The 21,474-nt window shown below is 40.3% G+C and overlaps 1 protein-coding gene across 1 annotated transcript in view; it reads right to left on the reverse strand.

Annotated features, from left to right (window-relative positions):
- Nucleotides 1–17,454, reverse strand: part of TAF15 (TATA-box binding protein associated factor 15) — a 30,343-nt gene extending 12,889 nt beyond the window's left edge. The window contains exons 1-7 of the mRNA XM_081313806.1: nucleotides 17,246–17,454; nucleotides 12,101–12,137; nucleotides 10,630–10,681; nucleotides 9,273–9,363; nucleotides 9,076–9,187; nucleotides 5,882–6,234; nucleotides 5,184–5,292 (exon numbers count right to left, since the gene is read on the reverse strand). Of these exons, the coding sequence (XP_081169932.1) occupies nucleotides 5,184–5,292; nucleotides 5,882–6,234; nucleotides 9,076–9,187; nucleotides 9,273–9,363; nucleotides 10,630–10,681; nucleotides 12,101–12,137; nucleotides 17,246–17,255 (764 nt within the window). The 5' untranslated portion in view covers nucleotides 17,256–17,454. The remainder of the gene's footprint in view (nucleotides 1–5,183; nucleotides 5,293–5,881; nucleotides 6,235–9,075; nucleotides 9,188–9,272; nucleotides 9,364–10,629; nucleotides 10,682–12,100; nucleotides 12,138–17,245) is intronic.
- Nucleotides 17,455–21,474: the final 4,020 nt, after the last annotated feature.

Consider the following 21,474-nt stretch of genomic DNA (forward strand, 5'->3'; position numbering starts at 1 on the left):
GGACTAGATGACCTCCAAGGTCTCTTCCAACTTTATTATTAAGTCTGGATACAATGAATCCCAATTATTATTATATATATAAAACTGTTCTCAAAGGCAAAATAAGGCTGTCTAAAATGGCAAGTGTTGTGCATTCAACATTATAGAATGGTTCAATTTCGTTAGCGACACAGAACATAAAATTGTATCCTGTTATAAATTGCTATTTTAATGCTCATGGTCTACTATGTTTCTATCCCATTTGTTTATCTCCTCTGCTTTGCATCCAAATGATAGCTAAACGTTTTTGTCCTGTTGGGTTCCCATTATTCTCCACCTCCTGATCTGGCAACATGTTTATCTCAAACTATAGCTACTCATTTTCTTTAGCTATGCTTTGTACTGGTAAGACACTGCTGGAACTCCAACAGTTTTAGAATAGAATAGAACTAGAAGGGACCTTGGAGGTCTTCTAGTCCAGCCCCTTGCTCAAGCAGGAAAACCTATATCATCTCAGACAGGTGAATGTCTGGTCTCTTCTTAAAAATCTCCAGGGATGGAGCACCCACGATTTCTGGTGACAAGCTGTTCCACTGGTTGATTGTCCTCAGTGTCAGGAAGTTTCTTCTTAATTCCAGGTTGCTTCTCTCTTTGATCAGTTTCCAACCACTGTTTCTCGTCCTTCCCTCTGGTGCTTTGGTGAACAACCTGACCCCCTCTACCTTATGGCAGCCCCTCAGATATTGGAACACTGTTATCATGTCTCCCCTATTTCTTCTTTTCTTTAGACTAGCCAAACCCAAGTTCCGTAGCCATTCTTTGTATGTTTTAGTCTCCAGGCCTTTGATAACATTAGCTGTTGTTCTCTGAATTTTTTTCAAACTCTCAACATCTTTTTTGTGATATGGTGACCAAAATTGGCTGCAGTATTCCAGGTGTGGTCTTACTAGGGTTTTATAAAGTGGTACTAATATGGTACTTCACGTGATCTTGATTCTATGTCTCTGTTTATACAACCCAGGATTGTATTAGCTTTTTTGGTTGCTGCTGCACACTGCTGGCTCATAATCAAGTGATCATCCTCTAGGACTCCAAGGTCCCTTTCACAGTTACTGTTTTTAACCCAGGTCTCGCCCAATCAGTATTTGTATGTTTGGTTTTTCCTGCCTAAATGTAAGACTTTGCTTTTCTCCACACTGAAGCTTATTTTACTGGATAGGGCCCATTATTCAAGTTTGTCAAGATCTTTTTGGATCCTGAGTTTGTCTTCTGGGGGGTTGGCTACTCCTGTCAGTTTGGTGTCATCTGCAAATTTGATGAGTTCGCCTTCAATTAGAATTAGAAGTGTTAATTCTGTAGCTGAATAAATGAATGACATAAACACTTCACAGTTATATAGTTTATAGAGAGATGTTTATCCTGGATATTAGCATATGCTTAGGGCACATATGTGAACAGATGACAGCACATCCAGAAGAACGTGGATTTTAATAAACCTTTAAATGAGAACTGAGCAACCTACAAATCCACAGGCTTTTAATTTGAAGCCTCAAGATTGGGTAAGCTAAATATTTCAGACTTTCCCCCCCCCCCCACGTAGGGGTAGTTAAAGGGCAAAATGCAAGAGTTAACTCTACATTTCTGGGAACATTTGGCCCTGTATTTCCACCTATCCATCTCCCAGATCTTAAAATATCAGTACTGTCTTTTAAGTGATATCATAGCATCACTAGCCAGAACCACAGCAGCCCTACATACATAGGACAGAAGTAGGAAGCATATCCTTCAGGCCAAAAAAATAATACTCCATTTCACTCCCGTTTTAGCTACCTCTTCATGGCCAAGCCAATTTGCTTTTGCCAATTCTAAAACATTAATTTAATTCTGCATATTTAGGGGTAGCTTGTAACTTCTGTAAAATAATTTACAGTCAGTTAAGGCAATTAAAGAACAAAGCATTCAATTACTACGTCAATTGTCTCTATTATTTTAAAATATCCACTACAAAAAATGAAGTTTCCCAAGGGGGGTCAATTGTGTTTTTTAGGTATGTACATCCAAGAATGCTTTTTGTCACTTAGTGTGAAAGATGAGGTTCCTATCTTATTTACTATTTACTATACACTAATGATTTAGTGCTTCAATGACTAGCTGATATTGATGGCAAACAAAAGCTAGCATTTTGTTGTTGGTCTGTCTATACATATTCTCAGGTTATATTTCTTGCACTCTGTTATCTGATTCTCAGTTTGATTTATTTTGTTCCCTAGGATATTACCACCCACATTTAGATAAAGCTTGCACTTTTTCAAGCCACTTCATAAATTTACTTTTGTAGACAAAATATATGAAGTCCTTGGACTTGGTGGTCTCTCAATTATTATTTAGTCTAAGATATTTTAAAAACTGATGATGAGGAAAATGCAAGTTTTTTTAAAAAATAATTGCCATCAAGCATGTGAATGTGGCTCAAGTTTCTCTGGCTCAAAGTGACACGGCAAAGCAAAAAAAAACAACAAACAACCCAGAACAAACTGTAGACTTTTTTGGCATTTCTATATAAAACCCAGGCTTGTATCCAAGTTATATCCCTAATACAGCTAGTACTGTTTAGTCAAAGCTCCTGAACATCTTTACACAGCAATGCCAGGAGCTGGGGAGTTTCAGCACACAAAACATGCACTTTCATCACTGAGCTATGACCTCACATTAATTTTAAGAGGCATCATAATGTCAGCTATATTAAGCAAACCAGTTAAAACGGTCAAGAAAAGAATTTGACTGGCAGATTACTAAAGAGAGGAAAAAATAGATGAAGTAAATATCCTCCCAAAACCATATAGATATAATGCTGTTTTCCCGAATCAAATTTAATAAATCAGAGATTAAGAGTTGTTTCCTTTTTTTGCAACATTCTGTAAGATATGTGCCATTTTTATTTTTTATTTTTTTGGGGGGGGGGTAAAGAGTAATCAATGGTTGGATAAAAGCAAGAAATCAATAGACTGAGGATGAGGAGGACTTATTAACAATAAGTTTTTGCACACACTGTATTTACTTTACACCTGATAAAAATACAGAACAAGTGATCCTACTTCAGTTTCTGCCACCTTATTTGTTCCATATACAGAGGTATCAATAGATTGGTTCAGTGCTTATCTGTTCTATATCAACATGATGTTGAGCATGGTCTGCCCAGGTTCAATCTTCTAATTTATTTTGAGAAGCAGCTCTCATCCATTTGTTTGCCAATGCAGATGACAAAATATCTAATTTTTGTAAATGCAATTTTTCCACACCACTTTTATATCCATTGTTTTACCTCTGAGGCAGTTCTCAAAACTTGGATGAGATCTATTATACCCAGAATGCCAAACAACAAGGCTCATTTCCTATGTTCTGCTTTGAAATCCCCCAGTCAAAACCCTGAGGTAAATCAAATCGGACACTGGCTAGAATAAGTATTAACATCAGTTTCAGACTGAATAGTTTGTTTTTTACTTTGTAGGGATAGCAGTCTTAAATTCAAGTCTGATAAAGACCTCCTCTGTTTCCTTCCACATACAGAAGGTTAGGGAGACATGGCCTTTCTGGCAGTAACCCATGTGCTATGGCATCTTTATTCTTAGAGATCTGTTATTTCCCTTTCAGCATTTCAGAAAATGTTTCCAGCATGGTATCAATGAGAGTTGACTGCTTTGTTTTGTACATGTTAGGAAGTAGTTCTTTTTTTGTTATTATAGTTTTAGTTTTCCTTTTTTCTATATTTGTATTTCCTTTTTTCTGTTATATAGTACCCAGTCTACAGATTGAGGCAGGCTACAAACATTGCAAACACAAACATACAGCACACAGCAAAAACAGGGCAGTTGATAAAAGCAGACTTTCTCCTGGTCAGTGCAAAAAATTCTAAACTCAATTCAGCCAAATTCACCTCTTTTCCTAACTCGTTCCTTTCCTAACTTTGTTCCATCAGGTTCAAAAGCAATAATTCAAGTTAAGGCAGCTTAGATGTCAATTAACTGTAACTGCACACTGAGAATCTACCCTTTTGACACAAAATCAAATACAATGCAATGGTGCTACCCATTGATAAATGTTCTATTTTCAGATCTCTGTTAAAAACAATGCTGAAATAGAACTGCCTTCATACCTCCCTCCAAACTCAGCCGTAAATACAACTCTACACACTTGTTGGCTCATCCTCAAGTAAGTGCAGCTGATAGACAAGCTTGATAATTTAAGCTTAGTGTGATATTCCAATAAGAGATTGCTTCATCTACACGGGAAAAACTTAAGAGAACCAAATTGAAAATAAAACATGATATTGGTCCGTGGTTATGTATGGGTAGACAAAGCCTAAATCTAACTTTGCTTATTAAGATTCACAAATATGGTTAGATGTACCTGCTAAAAGAGCAATCATTACAAAGCCAACCTTATAGTTTAGCAGGAGAAGACCTGTGAATGAATCATACTTTGTCTACCTTATTCCTGGTCTTGTAACAGTTGCATAATCTGTAAGTCAGATTAAATTTTTCATGGCATGAACAAATTTTATATTAAAGTATTGGGAAAGGTTCAGGACAACAAAACCTTCAGCAATCCCACTTCTCAGAAGCTAATGAAGAGCAGTTGCCCAATTTACATGTATACCATGGATATTGGCATAAATGAATAAAAAAGTATAATTGGCCAAGCCTGGCATAGAATAGAATAGAATCTCAAGTATCCTTTATTATCTTTTATAAAAATATATTTTAGTGTTAAATTACAAACTGTAGTCTTTTATGCATTCCTGATCAATTCTTTGTATGAGGTAAGTATAGGCTGGATTATACGTTATACTAAGCAATGACTTTTAACGTATTAGAGCTACAATGACTGGATCCATACCAGAACACTATATGCCATCACACAGGCTATGAGTAAATTCTACCCATGATGGCTAGTTGTATAAACCATGTTAAGCCAAAACTAAACAAACCATATGAATGGCTTAGTAGGTGAATGAATCAGCCAGAAAGATAACCTAGATTAGTATTTGGGGACTTGAATGTTTAATGCAGATCATTAATATTAGTATTTCAGGAAGAAAAAGTACTCCTTCAAGTTTTTAAGAGCATTCTTCCAAGCAAGCAAGGAAAACATTGGACTAAACAGGTAACATAAACATTTTCCAGCTCCTAGATTAAATTATTTACCTCATGCCAGACACAGAATTTCTGTTATCAGAATCAAATCTGCTTCCAGCTCGTGGGCCCCCATAGCCTCGGTTATCATCTCCAAATCTGGTTTTTTCACGACGATCATCTAAGGAATTTCAAAGCAGTTAGTAAGTGACTAACTTTAGTTTAGAATTACACACATTGAATAAATTATACAATGAAGATGAAAAGGTTAGAACTCCCATTCAGTCAAAATTTCTTAATATTTTAAATGAATGTCCTTCAATCAATACATTGGTAAATACTGAAATACTTGTAGAGGGAGAGAAATACTTATTTGGCTTTGGATGTTACGTATGTGCCACAGCAGGCAAGATCATAGAATAGGCATTTTGGCCTACATGAAAATAAAAAGTTCATGCTATTATACTGCTAATGTAAACAAAATAACCCACCAAGAACAGGAACTAATTTAATTTAATTAATTCTTATCATAATATCTGCTTTAAAAATCAACTGGAAGGAAGCAATTCAGTAGAACTGTCAATATTATTTCATGTTATGCCCAAATCAGAGAAAAGATGATGCAGCAACAAGATGCAGTTGACCCACATCTGTTTAAGTTACATACTCTTTGCAACCTCTTGGGTACTAAAATCCTCCAGTTTCTAAAAGGTTTGCCACAATACTTTGTTTTGTAAAATGTTTCTGTCTGGACGTCATGTACTGCCTACCTGGCATGCTGTGCCCATAGCTTTCCTTCTGTTGTGTCTGGTATGACTGCTGGTTCTGACCATATGAGCCTTGTTGCTGGCTGTAGTTTGGCTTCTGGTTGTAGGAGCTTTGTTGCTGCTCATAGCTCTGCTGAGGTTGCTGGTCATATGAGCCTCGATTTTGGCTGTATCCTGATTGCTGGTCATATGAGCTTTGCTGTCCCTGCTGGTTATAACTTGACTGTTGATCAAATGATCTTTGCGGTTGACTGTAACCTTGTTGTTGGTCATAGGATCCTGGCTGCTGGCTGTAGCTTGAAGACTGGTTGTATGAACCTGGTTGCCCGTAGGTGGATTTCTGGTCATAGGAAGACCTTATATTGAAGCAAACAAGAAATTAACTATACTCTTTTTTATTCAGAAGTGCATATAATGATACAAAGACAACTTTCTTGGTCTTATTCATTCAAAGCAACAAAGAATGTCAAAACCCTCAGATACAATCAAATAGAATAATAAAGACAAATGTATGCCATCAAATTCAATTTCCTTCTCAGTACAGAAACCTGAACTAAAACATCCTTAACAAATCACCATTCAACTTCTGCTTGGAGGCCCAGCAAAGGGGAGGTAAATATTTCACAGATGACTATGTAAGAATCTTTGCTCATAATTAAGCTTACATGTGTTGCTGATGTCTATGAAATGCAACTCCTGAACTGGATCTTAAGTCAGACTTAACAATGCAAAGATTATAACTACAAAGTTATAGTTTCCATTTTCTTCCTTCCAAAGTTCCTTGAAGTAATATACTGCATTATTCAGTTAGATTAGCCAAAGCTCCCTCTCAAAATACTGATTTGGGTAGAAAACAAAACAAAGGGAGAGGACACAGTTCCCCCAGACATTTTCTCTCCTCCCTAATCAAGTTTTGAAAATTATTGGTTAAAGCTAAAAAGAATATATAGTATCAACTGATAATCCAATCAAGCAGAAAGTAAGAAGAATTAATATAATTCAGCACTCCACTAAAAAAAACACACGAATGCTGTTGCTTTTGTTTAGACCAGTGATCCCTAACCTTTTGGATGATTGTATGCACAGAATCTAATCCTGCGAATACACAAATAAAGCTTTCCATGCTTGCTCACTGCTTCCACAGCCCGGTTCCTAACAGGCAGCGACCTGGGGGTTGGAGATTCCTGGTTTAGACTACTTTCTATATAAAAACATTTCTAAGCAATTTAGAAAATATAAAAATGTTTGTAACACTGGAAGCAATTTACCGTATTTTCCGGCGTATAAGACGACTTTTTAACCCATGAAAATCTTCTCAAAAGTTGGGGGTCGTCTTATACGCCCAGTCGTCTTATACGCCGGAAAATGCTATTCACCTCTCTGATCTTTTCTCTTTTCTGCTGGATGGCGGGATCGCTGGGTGAATGGAGGTAGGCGATGGCGACCCGTAGTTAAACGGCCAATGGCAAACGGGTGATGGAGGGCAAACTCTCGTCAGCTCCTGGGGCGGCTACTGCAGCCGCCGCCGTTGCTTTCTGTAGGACTGGCCATGCTGGCGCTTCCAATGCTGGCTGTCAGGTCCCCGAAAAGAGGAGGGGCAGGCGGTCCCCAGAGGCGCGCTGCTCGACAGTAGGAAGGGAGCACCTTTGCTCCTGCCGAGGCACCGCCTGACCCGCGCCGACCGGAAGAATCGCTTGCCTGGTCACAGAGTGCGGAACAGCGGTACTTGGCGCCCCTCTTGCCCGCAGACCATGCAGCGGCCCTCACCAGCCGGCCTCGGCATGGCCGCCCCAAGCCCGGCTCTCTAGCGCGTCTTCCAGGCCCGCCTGGCCAACCGTCTCCTGGGCGGGGCTTGGCTCCAGACACGGCGGCTGCTCCATCTGCAAATGCTATCTCAAAGCCGAATTGTGCTTGGCCGTGCAGGCTGCCGAAATGCGGGGACTCAAAAGTTCCCGTGGTGGTTGTGGCTTCTGGCGTGCTGTTTGCAGAGTCTGGCCTGGAAGAGCGCGTGGCTTTGCACCATTTGCATCAGACGGGGCTGAATCTGAATCGGGCTTGTGTCGGACACTTGGCAACTGGCATGTAAGTATTTTCCGGCGTATAAGACGAAAAATCTTGAAAATCTTCTCAAAAGTCAGGGGTCGTCTTATACGCCCAGTCGTCTTATATGCCGGAAAATACGGTATCAACTATGCTGGTCCCATGTTGTTCAGACTTTAAATAACACAGGTTATCAATAGAAGGGAACACAGTCTTACCTTGTCAAAATGTTTTAGGAAGGGTATATTATCAAACATTCATTCATATGATCTAGAGAATTCACTGTAGACAAATCAGCTTGTTCATATAGTGCTAAGAAAGCTAGAATTGTGAGCTACTGACAAGGAAAGTTCAGTAAGTCTGATTTTTCACTCAGAATTATCAGCAAATTCTGATCAACATGAAGATTGAAAATAATAACAACAACAATAATAAAATAAATAAATAAAGTTGGAAGGGATCTTGGAGGTCATCTAGTCCAACCCCCTGCTCAGGCAGGAAACCCTATACTATTTCAGACAAATGGCTGTCCAGTCTTTTTAAAAAAACTTCCAATGTTGAGGCATTCACAGCTTCTGGAGGCAGGTTGTTCCACTGATTAATTGTTCTGTCAGAAAATATCTTCTTAATTTTAGGTTGCTTCTCTCTTTGGTTAGTTTCCATCCGTTGCTTCTTGTACTGCTTTCAGGCGCTTTGGATAATAGCCTGACTCCCTCTTCTTTGTGGCAACCCCTGAGATATTGGAATACTGCTATCATGTCACCCCTAGTCCTTCTCTTCATTAAACTAGACATACCCAATTCCAGCAATTGTGCCTTATATGTTTTAGCCTCCAGTCCCCTGATCATCTTTTTTGAGTCCCCTGATCATCTTTGTTCAAGCTCTTATTTTCCTTACACTGTTTTCCCCACTAATTTCTCAGACAAAAAATTAAATGTAATAGTCATACCAACCAGAGGTAAAAGATATATTGGATTATGTCTGCTCCAACCACTATTATCTCCAACCTAACCCACAGAAATCAATCAATTGCTACATTTTTATTTAAAGTTTTATAAAGAATTAGTTTTGCAGTCATTATGGACATAGCAACATGAGTAACCCTTTCCCCCCCTTTTTTAACAATTAATGCAAAACAGAAAAACAAGATTCCTTACCTGCCTGACAAATCTTTCTGCTGTCCATGATTGCCATAAGATTCCTGGTTATACGGGCTCTGGTTCTGATTTTCATATCCGGCATATCCTTGTTGGCTACCTTGCCCATAACCTGAAGATCCAACAGGAAATGCTTTAGGTAAACTCTGCCCTTGAGTCATGCATATGTACAAAAATGTCAGCATGCTGAACCAAACCTGTCTGGGTCTGTCCATAATTTCCTTGATAGCTTCCATAGCTTTGCGCATAAGATGAACTCTCTCCACTCTGGTCATAGCCAGGATAGCCCTGCAATGAATAAACAGGTAAAAAAGAATAATGCTGGGTTTATACGAGTCTAGTTACTTAAATTCAAAAAGTATTAACTTATGTAGTAAATGGCAATTAGATAAGCCAACATCTCTTAGTCTAGTGTGTTTCTGGGGAAACTGTTTTCCTTTTTTACCTTTAATTAATCTTTCCGTTTTGTAAAAAGAAAAATAAAAGCAAACCAACAAAATTACAGCTGTGAGAGCTTCTCATACACAATGTTTTACACAACAGTTCAATAAATTATTACAATTTTTATTACAATTGCACCTTAGAGGATTATTGTGAAGATTACTGAGGAAGCCAGTGTCATTATTTTTCTCAACTGCCTGCTTTATATGTGTTTGTTTTATTCAAGATATGAATACTACAAAATTAGTCCTCTGATATATGGCATGTGCAAGGTATGTAAGGACTAGAACTCCCAGTTTACGTCAAGTATATTGTCTCAAGATAACTGCAGGATGAAAAGAGATAGTGCACTAAACACATAAGCCACTCCAGCTATGTATTTCTGTGTTTATTGAGAAAGTATAGATCATTTTACAATACATTTTGATTTAACGCATTTTAATTTGCTGAATATGTGTGGAATACTGGTGGGTGCTGTTGAGAGAAGCAAAGAATGTATAGCCATGGAAAGATGTGGGTGGGCCAGAGAGGCAGGCCAATGGAATATGTTGTGTTGACAAACTGATAATGGTAGATGAAAGAATGTGTTGGGAAGGCTGTGGAGGAAGATGGGATACTGTGTTGTGACAGTAGTAATAGGTAAAAGAAGGGAAGGAACTTGGAAAATTTGAGATGAACAGTCAGGTGAGGCTACACTAGCACATCAGCAGCAAGGTGGTCCCAGGAAGATCAGTAGGCAGTAGGTGGGAAATGCCATACTAAAATCTGTTCTTCTTCTGCCACCTATTTTCCCTACAACAATAACAGCAACAATCCTGTGAGATGGATTGGGCTGAGAGTGAGTGAATGGCCCAAAATCACATGATGTTGTGAGTTTGACATGCCTGCTCTACAACAATAACAGCAACAATCCTGTGAGATGGATTGGGCTGAGAGTGAGTGAATGGCCCAAAATCACATGATGTTGTGAGTTTGACATGCCTGCTCTACAAGGAAGCAAGATATTATTTACTGTGCCACAATCAAAGAAGCAAGTTGGAGAATACAATCATTATCTCAATCAAGAAAAATGTTTTGCATTTAAAGAAGCAATGATGCAACTGCTCAGCCTACCTGTGGCATATGTCCATAATTTTGATTTCCTTGATTTCCATACCCTGCATAGCTGGAAAAAAAGGTTAGGACGTTTAAAAGAAGTGCAATTACCACCCACTGGCAAAACAAGTATTTAAATAAAACAAAGTACTGTATGACATCTTTAACACAAAGTAAGTACTATCTTCAGTACATTGATACCCACCCACCCACATACATATATACAAAGAGAGAGGAGACAGAGAGAACATACATGTGAAAAAAGATAAAAATTGGGGAGGGGGAACTATTTCTATGCAGCAAGATCAGAAGGTCCAACCTTGCAAAGGAAAATTAATATGGGGTGACATGCAAAAGTAATCTACCATTATTTTATACATTTTTGAGTTTGGCAATACATAATTAAGTAGCTAAAATAATGGTGACATAAAGGATCCATTCTGTAACCAAAAAATTCAAGCCAGAATGTCAGTCACTCCTTTACTGTAATGGCCATACTGGGATTATATACAGGTAGACCTCAATGTATAACTGGTGCTTAGTGACCATTTGAAGTTATGACCTACCTAAAAATAAATTCTAATGGTTGCCGGGGTCACACTTGGCAACATAGCCACATTTACAGCTGTTTTGCAGCATCCTACAATCATGTGATCATGTTTTACCAGTTTTGCTGAAAAGGGGCAGTCGCTTCCATTTTTTGACAAAACAGCACCCATAGTGAACCAGCTGGTTCACTTAACAACCACACATTTACTTAATGACCACATTTGTTTTATGACTGCTGTATTCACTTAGTGATTGCCACAAGTTTTATAAAATTGGGATAGTCACCATTATGACCATAATGGATAGGGTCTGTTTTAGTTGTAACTCAAGGACTATCCGTAGTATGTTTTCTGAATTTTGATATCTGCCTAGCCATTGTGGCCAAATACTTCCTCCAAAATGTACGCTCCATTGGGAAAGGTCCAAGAGACAGGTACTTCCCCTTTGGAAAAGTGTCTTCTAGGAAAAGTAGAACATTTTGAGTCCTCTTCTACACATAAGAGGAAATCTTGAATTGGTACGACTGGTATTTGTGCCAATTAGCATAAATTCTGATAGCACAGCCTTTGGGAACATTTTGGCACCTCAGTCAATTAACTTGTGGCACAGTAGCTACTCCAGAGGAATGGTAACCCGGAAAACACTCAGAGACAGACCAAGACTGTTTCAAAGAATTGGAAAGTAAAGTTGGTGATTGTATTTAAGTGCCTTGAATTGCATCAGGGAAGACAAAGCAAGGAAACTAAAATGGCATGCACAGTTCATAGTATTTTACATATGGGATCTGAAGTAAAAATTTTCTCAAAGCAAACAAAAGTACTTTGTGGTAAAAAGTCAAAAGAACATATATCATAGACTGGGGACACTGCACTATATTGAACGTACCTACCTCATTCCCATTCAACCATAACATCTTTGTATACAACATAAGGACACATACCTTTGCTGATCCCCAGAATGGCTGAAACTTCCAGAATCTTAAAAACAAATAAATACATGTAAATAAATTGCAACTAAGCATGTAGTCAAACCACACATTTACATCTAAGAATTTTGAATTACTATAATTGTAAGCTGTGATGAAGCCTTTAAAACTTATTTTACAACTCTTAGGAAATACTTTATTCAGAGGAATTCCACATTCTGTTTTGCAGAATATTATGTTTAATTTCTTGTTACGTTTTTAGAAGTAGGGACTTTTACTTTTTAATCTTGAAATCTGTGCAAATGAAAGTAAATAGGAAAGGGTAATTCTGCTTGGAAAGCAGATCTTCATTTCTATAGATACAGAGGACTATCCCAAGGGCCCTGAAGATGTGGCTTTTTCAGGAGGCCTGGAGACTACAAATGAAGACGGGAGTTGATCAAGTGGTTGATTTGATTGTGTTGCTGCTACCATGGGGTTGGGATCAGATTCTATGTTGTGGATTTATAATGTTGTAACCCTCCTGTGAATTGAGCAGCCATATAAATTTATTTAATAAATAGACTGATTAAGAACACCAAAGAAAATATAACATACACTTGATTAAAATTAACCAGGATGTGTGTTGATTTTAAATAGAGCAAATAATGTTTGAAGGTCCCCAAGACAGGAATCACAGACACTGGTACACCAAAAAGTGATAACTGTTTCAAAATAGCAAGCATTACAATAATCACTACTAAAAGCACAAAACATATCCCATCAGTTTCTGGTTCTATCCTGGGGAAAAGTACTCTATAAGTTTGTTTTATTGTGCAAACTATTAAATGATGTGAAATATACAAATTAGGGGGTGGGAATAGGTTGAAGAAGAGATCATCCTCTCACTCTGGAGTAACAGTGTTAAATGAAGTAGAAAACCAACGAACTTATAACTGTGCATCCACTATAAAAAATGCTTAGTGCAGATAAGGGATAATTAGAAATGGCATTGAAAATAGAGGTCCCAATATTATAATAACCAATGGTGGGACCTCATCTGGAATATTGTATGCAGTCCTGGTTGCCATGACTCAAAAAGAATACAGCCAAGCTAGAGATGGTTCAATGGAGGCAAATTAAGATGATTAAGAGGCTGGAAGAGTTTAGCTATGAAAGCTTGTGACATTTGGGGTATTTTAGTCTAGAAAGGAGATCAATGAAGAGATTGAGGTGTATAAAATTACAGGTAATCCTTGACTTAACAACGATTCGTTTAGCAACCATTCAAAATTACTACCAAACTAAAAAAGGGTCATACATCCAGTTCTTGCACTTAAACTGCCACAGCTCCCTATGGTCACATGACCAAAATTTGGGTGCTTGGCAACCAGCATGTATTTATGAAAGTTGCAGCATCCCAGGGTTATGCTATTTGAGACCTTCCCAGATAGCTTTGTACAAGCAAAGTCAATGGGAGAAACCAGATTCACTTAACAACTGCCATGATTCACTTAACTGTGGCAAAAAGGTTGTAAAATCAGGCATGACTCACTTTAATAACCATCTTGCTTAGCAATGGAAATTCTGGTCCCAATTGTGGTTGTAAGTCAAGGACTACATATATGCATGGTATGGACAAGGGACAGCTATTTAACCCTTACCAAAATATTTTAAACAAAGGTTACCTAACAAAATTAAATCCTGGAAGAATCAGGATAAAATAAATTATTTTTTAAACACAATATACATCATTCAACTTTGGAATTTGCTTTCATGAGATGTGCTAGCTACCAGCTTGTCCTTAAAAACATCATTGAACAAATTCATGAAAGTCATGGGGATCAATGACTATTAGCTTTGATGGCAATGTCACTGTCTCTGAAGGCCATCTGCTGGGAGACTTGTCAGCTTCCCTATGCAGTTACTTGGCCACTGTGTGAACAGAATACTGAACTAGATGGTCTTGGGGTTTGAGAGCAGGGAACTGTTTCTGTGCCATAAGAAATGAGCCAAAGCGAAGGTGTTGCTCTAATGTAATGAACATAATTTTTGTATGTGATTTTTAGAACATATTCTAAAGATCTTTAAGACTTCTTTTAAAATCAATGTGGATCAACATCCAGTTAATCCAAAAGGATACACATAAGAATTTCAGTGTAACTGAATACAAACACATTATAGTAATGACAGAAAGAACACAACATACAAGGCCAAAGTTCATAATATTTGATAATTGATTAACTGAGGATATTTTTTTTATTTTCCAGTCAGTAACTGGGGATGGATTAGTACTTGGATCAAGTGTGATTTTTAGACACAGTGAATGAGGTATGCTGCATCCATTACTATAAATAGTTCCCCTGGGATACTACTTGGTACTTAAAACTAGTCAGTCACCACCAACACAATCAACTGTATATATCACACAAGTGAATTCTGTGTAATGGGATCTGGTTATGTGGAAACCTGTACTTTATTTCTAAGACCAATATTAGTTTTACCCAACTCCCACAGTAAATTTACTTTATTTCAAAGCCTGACAATAAAGCATGCTATGATCATGTGGAAGGGGCCACATACATATATGCATGCTGCAGATGCTTACTTTCATTCCTTAATCTCTTCTGCAATTAGCATCAAAAGCATTTTTCTTACATTATATAAATTCTTATAATAAATTTAAAAGACAATAAGTTTAAATACACCCAAATCAGAGGACTGACGCAATTGCAGAACAGCAAGATTTGCAATGGTAGCTTTACTCACATATGAAAGCCACTACTTAAGCTATCAAAACATAAAAAACACAGCCATAATAGAAAATGTAGTTCATTAGCCACCAAAATGTGAGATAAACTTGGACACTTTACCTTTAGCTGGTGATCTCAACTACAATTCAAAAAAGAGCAAGTAAGCTAAGGATTCTTTAAATAAAATGTGATGGAAGGCAAACCAAAGAAAAGAAAGAACAAAAATGGGCAAAAAACACACCCCCTGACCTGCAGAAGATAATTGGTCACAAGTATACCGGTTTCTTTAAAAAGAAAGTTGCCTCAAAGGTTTTTGCTAATCTATTTTAACTCCCTAAATGTGGAGCTTTTATCAGATAAAGATAGGCTTAGGCATTAGTTAACATGACCTCTCGCCTTTATTATGTGAATCTTTTTATTATCAGAAAGAGGTTCATGCTATTCCTGAAAATACACATATAAAATACATATGTAAGAGGGTCTTTTATTTTATACTAATAATTAAAGTAGTATGCCTTAAAACGCTATCTTGAAGATTGTCTTGGCAAAAATTTGCCCTCCGATCATTAAAATCTGTCTATAAATCCTTTTTGAGGACTTCGAAGATTTTTCAGATATGGCAAAACAGGCCTTACTCTCAAACCTTGGAAACCTTTTTCTTCATGGTCAAGAAGTGTAGTGCTTAACGCAGGGGTCTCCAACTCCCGGTCTGTGGACCAGTACCAGGCCACGGCATGCCAGCAACCGGTCCGCACAGACAAGCAAAGCCCCATTTGTGGGATGCAGGCAGCACACAAAACCGTGCACCCTCCGGCCTGCAGAAAAACCTCTCTCCACAGAATCAGTCCCTGGTGCCCAAAAGGTTGGGGACCTCTGGCTTAACATACTGAACAGGGAACAGGAGATCCAGGGTCCGCTGGGTTATGAAAGGAGATAGGACAATTTGGAGCTAAGTTTTATCTGTCAATCCGCAAGGCTATTATTGAGCAAAATTTCAGGATGTAGTATTCACACACACTTGTTTCAGGAGGAAGATGAGAAGTCCCCCTTATAAATTGGTCTAGTAAATAATCTCCTCTCTATTCATTACAATCTCTTTGTGTCACTTGCAAACTGTGGATAACCTTATAGAATAGCTCATACTGGGAGCCTGATAGTTGTACTTTGTTACATTTATCACAAAACACCCCGTTAACCTCAGATTTTTCCTTACTACTTTAGCTTACATATCTGGGATTGGGGAAAGAGGCATATAGATGTCATCTTAATAACTACAGTGCACCTGTACATAGTTCATTATCTAGGAATGCTTATACGGCCCACATAGGGCTGAGAAGTACTCTTTTAAAGTAATGCTGACATTTCTTTGGGAATTATATCTATTTCCCATTTAATTTTTTTTATTAAAAAGAAACTAAAACAAAAATAAAATGAAAAATAGCTTGGCAAACTTAATGTGGTTTCTATGCTTCACATGCTTACACTTGTAACCCTCTGCATTTTCCCATACTGTACCCTTACATTCAAAGTATTTTTTTACCTTTTTCTACCATTTTTCTTACCAGCCCCGCCCCCCCAACATTGTAAAGGACATTTTTTTCTAAGACTACTAATATTCATATCCTACAAAATTACACTTTCCATAGAACCTGAGGGTAGTTCTTTCATTTTTATTAACTGTATAATAAAAGAAGTACCTTCACAGCAACTCTATAAGGTATATTAAGCTAAGAAAATAACTGGCCCAAGAGTGCCTGAGAACTTCATGAATAAACTTATTGAATTAGTTCTTTCCATCCTATATTAACTACAGCACACTATTTTTTTAAGAGAAAGTACAATAACTAAATATAAAGCCTTCAGATGAACAGTGTATTATTTGCGAGGTCTGGTGAGGGTGAAGAGGCACACAGAATTGAAGGCTTATTTCATTGGTGTCCTGGCCTGCGAGTTTCCCAGCCATGTCAGATTGGTCTCTGTAGGTTAATGGAGCAGGTAAGATTTTGGTCTGGCCCAGAGAGGCTTTTTCGTATTCTTAAAACTGAGTTATCTTACCACTTGTGTTAATTTACTTGAAAAATAAAAGAGTACACAGCATTCTTTTGCAAATTTAATACACGGGCACGGATTCAAGTTCGGAGGGAAAAGGAAGGACGAGCAATACAAAAAAATGAGTCGGCCACTGATCAAGCCTAACTTAAGACCGAGAAGACCTGGACGGAGATGTCAAGGCTGAGGGAGGGATAGTGGTGGACCGCGAGCACAGGCGCACTAGCCTCTAAGATGGCGACGGCCAGAACGGTCCCGCTAGGCTCTCCCGCCTCCTGCATACACCACGCCCTCTCCCGCCTCTTTTCAGCCCCTCTAGTGACAGGCCTGTTTTCCTCTTTCGCCCAACAAGGGGAGAAGGGGGAGGAAATAAACCTACCCGACGCCATCCCGGTCACCAACCCCAACGGGCAAACCAGCAGCGGGGAAAAGCAAAAAGCCCCCCAAGCGACACACTGTATCTACCGCCTCCTCTGCCAGCAGGCTGACTGACTCTGGCGGCAGTAGCGGAGTCGACGCCGCCGTCGCTTCGACTGCGGAGCGACGCAGCCAATCAGAGCAGGCGGAATATACCACTTTGAACAGTGCCTGCAGGAAAAAAGGGGGGAAGTAAAGTAGGGAATTGGAATTCATCCGACTAATTTGCGGGATGCGGGAAGAGAAAAGTAATACCGGCAGTAGAAAGAGTCCCTGTTCCCAAATGGGCTGTACCACTGTGACCATTAAAGAGGAGCGCGAGGACATCTGGCTATAAAGAAATATCCTATCGTAGCCTAAATAATTCTTTCAGGCAAAATGAATTCATTTATTTATTATGTTTATATCATGCCTTTCCTCCAAATAATTTAACGTAATAAACAAGGCTCTGTCCGCCGAATACTGATCCTCACAATAACTGAGGGATCGTTTGGGGTAGGCAACCTTGGCTCTTTTATGACTCAGGAATTCTGGGAGTTGAAGTCCACGAGTCATAAAAGAGCCAAGGTTGCCTACCCCTGCCCTAGGTCTGCTCTGTCGCAAACCTTAAGATGTGTGGACTGTAAATCCCAGAATTCCCTAGCAGAATGCTCACCTTGTTCCTTCCCCATTTTTTTACCATTACTTATAATTTTATTGCTATACATATAGTTGTTTTTTATCGGTTTTAACTTTGTAAGACGCCCAGAATTGCAAATAAATTTAATAAATAATAATCATTTCAGGTGCTTAGGAGGGAGATGAGGGTGATATACTTTTCCAGATTTTGCAGGAAAATTCATGGGATTCCTACCCAGAAGCTTTAGTTACAAAATCCAAGATTTTATTATGTAAAGAACTTGGGATTCAAGATGAAAGCTGTTTTTAAAACTATTTATTTATGCAATTTATATGGCTTCACCTGGTAACTCTGAGCATCTAACAATAGCAACACCACCATAAAAATATAAGATATTTAGATCATATAAGATTGTATTTTTCCTTTTCATCTAGTTTCAAGAAAACCTATTGGTCTCTGAATCAGTGCCTGGACCCATAAATAAGATATATAAAGATTAAGAAATAAAAGTGGTGCATTGTGATTTGCAATATCTTCCCAGGGCAGAGTTCAACAAGAAGTTGCCTGAAGTTCCTAGTATGATTACAACTCTTTGATTCTTGCCAAACTTTCTTACATTTCTTTATTTAAATACAGATTTTATTAAGTTTAATTATGAGATGAAAACAGAAAAAAGTGGAAAAGTAAGAGAAAAAGAAAAATACAAAGATAGGGAGATGACTTCCAACTTTTTCCAGTGCAGTAAAATACAAAAGAATTACAACCTTAACCTCTTCCTTTACATTGCACAACATTTCAAGCTATTTCTACATATAACAAAACCAGTCTAATTATCAAAACCTAAAATCAACGTTTTATTTTCAAGAGTTTTGAGGAAAAATCCAGAAGCAATTTCCAAACAGAAACAAAGATAATTCTCTTTGGCAATGGTGGGATTCAAATATGTGAACAATCGGTTCTCTGTGTGGATGCCGCTTCCGGAAGTCCATTCTGGGCCTGGGTAACAAAAAATTAGCTACCAGTTCTGCCGAAGTGGTGCAAACCAGCTGAATCCCACCCCTGCTCTTTGGTTAAAACAGTTTTGCCATCTCTTTACCATCCACTATTTCATAATGGGAATTAGTGTGTCGTTCCATCTTTGTGCATAAAATATTCTCACTACTGGCAACATTTATGATAACAAAGCCACAAATTTTCTTTTAAAATTTTAGTCCTTCAAATCTAAAAGAAAAACATCTGGTTTCAATTTTATATTTAAGAATCTTCAAAAGTAAATATCTGGTCCCAGTATTTCTTTATCATAAGTCCACCAGAGATGATAAATGTAAATATACCCTTGGAATTGCAGTTGCATTTCCATCATACATTTAAAACTCCTTTATATATTTTTGACAATGCCTATGAAACATTATAAAAATTTTCTTTAAAATTATAATTCAATGCAATTTATAATCACTTAGTCCACATATTAAGGGACGTGCTCGGCTGAGCTCCGCGAGCTCCAGCTGCTAGACGTCCCTTGGGAGCCCCTCACAAGCCCTGAGGCCTTCTGAGATGGGGATTGGGGGTTTGTGGTAAGTGGCAGAGAGGCAACGAGGAGGCTGACGAAGCCGGCAGTGACCTGTTTGGACTCCTGTTCTTTGAGCTACCCGGCTGCTGGCCCTGCTGTCCTCCGGCTGTTTTCTCTCGCTGCTCACCTTTCCGGACTGTCCGTGGCTGCTCGTGTCCGGCGTCGGCGTTTCCTGCTGTTTCGGGCCGTCTGGGCCGCTTTGGCGTTCTCGGGCTGGCTCTGGTCGGCGAGGAGGACGCCCGTCGGCGAGGAGGATGCCCGTGAGTCTGTCCGGGTGGCAGCGATGATGGCGGCGATGGCGTGGGCGTCAGCTTCGGCTTCGGCGCTGGTTGCGGCCCGTGCGGTGGTTTTTCGGGCCGCGCTCGGCGGCAGCAGCGGCGGCGGCCCGAGTCTGGCGGCGACGGCGAGTCTGGCGGCGACGGCGGTGGCGGCATGCTCTGGACGCTCTTGGTGTTTAACAGCTGACGGGACGCTTCTGGGGCCTGCTTTCGGGCCGCTTCCGTCGTCACCGGCGTTTCTGGGACTGTTGCCCCGTTTACGGGGGCCGGCTACTGGCTTTGGTGCTTTTTGGGCTTTTGGCCCCTTTCGCCGGCGGTGGGACTCCCATGTTGCCCCAGGCCGCCTTGGGCCGCTTTTGGCGGCGGTGTCGTCCTGGGGCCGTTTTGGCGGCGGAGAGGGCGACTATTATTCATCTCGGCGGCGATGGTGGTTTCTATCCTTGCTTCGGGCCGCCTTCTGCGGCGACGGCGTCTTCGGGCCGTTTTGGTGGCGAAGAAGACGACCGTGGGTCATCTTAATGGAGCAAGAACGACAGGGGGTTCCTGCACCGCCTTTGGACTGCTTCTGCAGCGACGACGGCGACTTAGATCATCCTTACTATCCTGGCCTGCCTATCCTTTGCCTTAGACATTTATACTTATCATCTTCCTGCCTACTCCCCCCTCTCCCCTTGGATTTTGGATACACCTGGGTACCGGCCACGGTGGGAGAGTGGCTTGACTTTTCCATCTGCAGCCCCATAGAGGTGGGAGCTCTATGGGGTTTGCCTACCCAGAGGATATCTGGTCCACCCCCAGGAACAGAGTTGCAACCCGTCGTGAGAGGGCGGGGGGCGGCCTGTCTCTGGGGGCACCCAACTGAGTGGCAGTGATGTTGGGTGGGGATCCAGATATCTGTCTCTATGTTTCGATCCTCCCATGGACATAACTAATGGGATGCCTATCCTGGACTTGCTAGACCCATGCGACAATACACTAGCACGGACTTGTACGCCCTCAGGGGTGCCCCCCTCTCCTGGGTGCGACCCGCCTCATTAAACACTCTTAACCTCGATGACGGGCCCGAGTTTTGGGACCCGGAGAGATGGCTGGGCAGGGGCAGGGGCCGTCTACACAAATTTAATAAGAGGCCTCTGATTACTTTTTTATCTAAATTTTTTACGGGGTTAGGGAGAGGGGTGGGAGATAGGGGTTGTCTGGCTATGGGGGGTGGCCAATCAACCATGGCTCAGGCCAGACTTGGGTCCGACCGCGTGGGGGGAGAACGGGGTGTGGTTGTCTCCGGGGCTCATGAGCGGGTCGTGGGATTACCGATTCCCACGACGGGGAATGGCAGCAGGCGGATAGACAGAGGGCCGTATCGTTACCAGGAGGGCCGTCTCCGCTATTTGCAAGCGGTGAGGCGCTCCGACCCTCTGCCTCTTCCCCGAGGTTCCGGGACCGAGGATGTGCAGCCTCCTGAGCTCCGGCTGGTGTACCTGAATGCCAGGTCCATAGTTAACAAAGCTCCCCTTGTTAGGGATTTAGTTGAGGGTGAGCACGCGGACCTGGCTTGCATCACGGAGACTTGGTTGGGCCCAGAGGGTGGGGTCCCTTTGGTTGACCTCTGCCCACCAGGCTTCCGGGTGCTACATCGGCCACGAGCTCATGGTAGGGGTGGGGGTGTGGCGGTGACTATTAGGGAGACCTTATGTCCGCGGGAGACCACCGTTCCTCAGATAGTC

Source organism: Vipera berus, assembly GCF_964194415.1.
Source record: "Vipera berus genome assembly, chromosome: 1".
Classification (NCBI taxonomy): Eukaryota; Metazoa; Chordata; class Lepidosauria; order Squamata; family Viperidae; genus Vipera; species Vipera berus.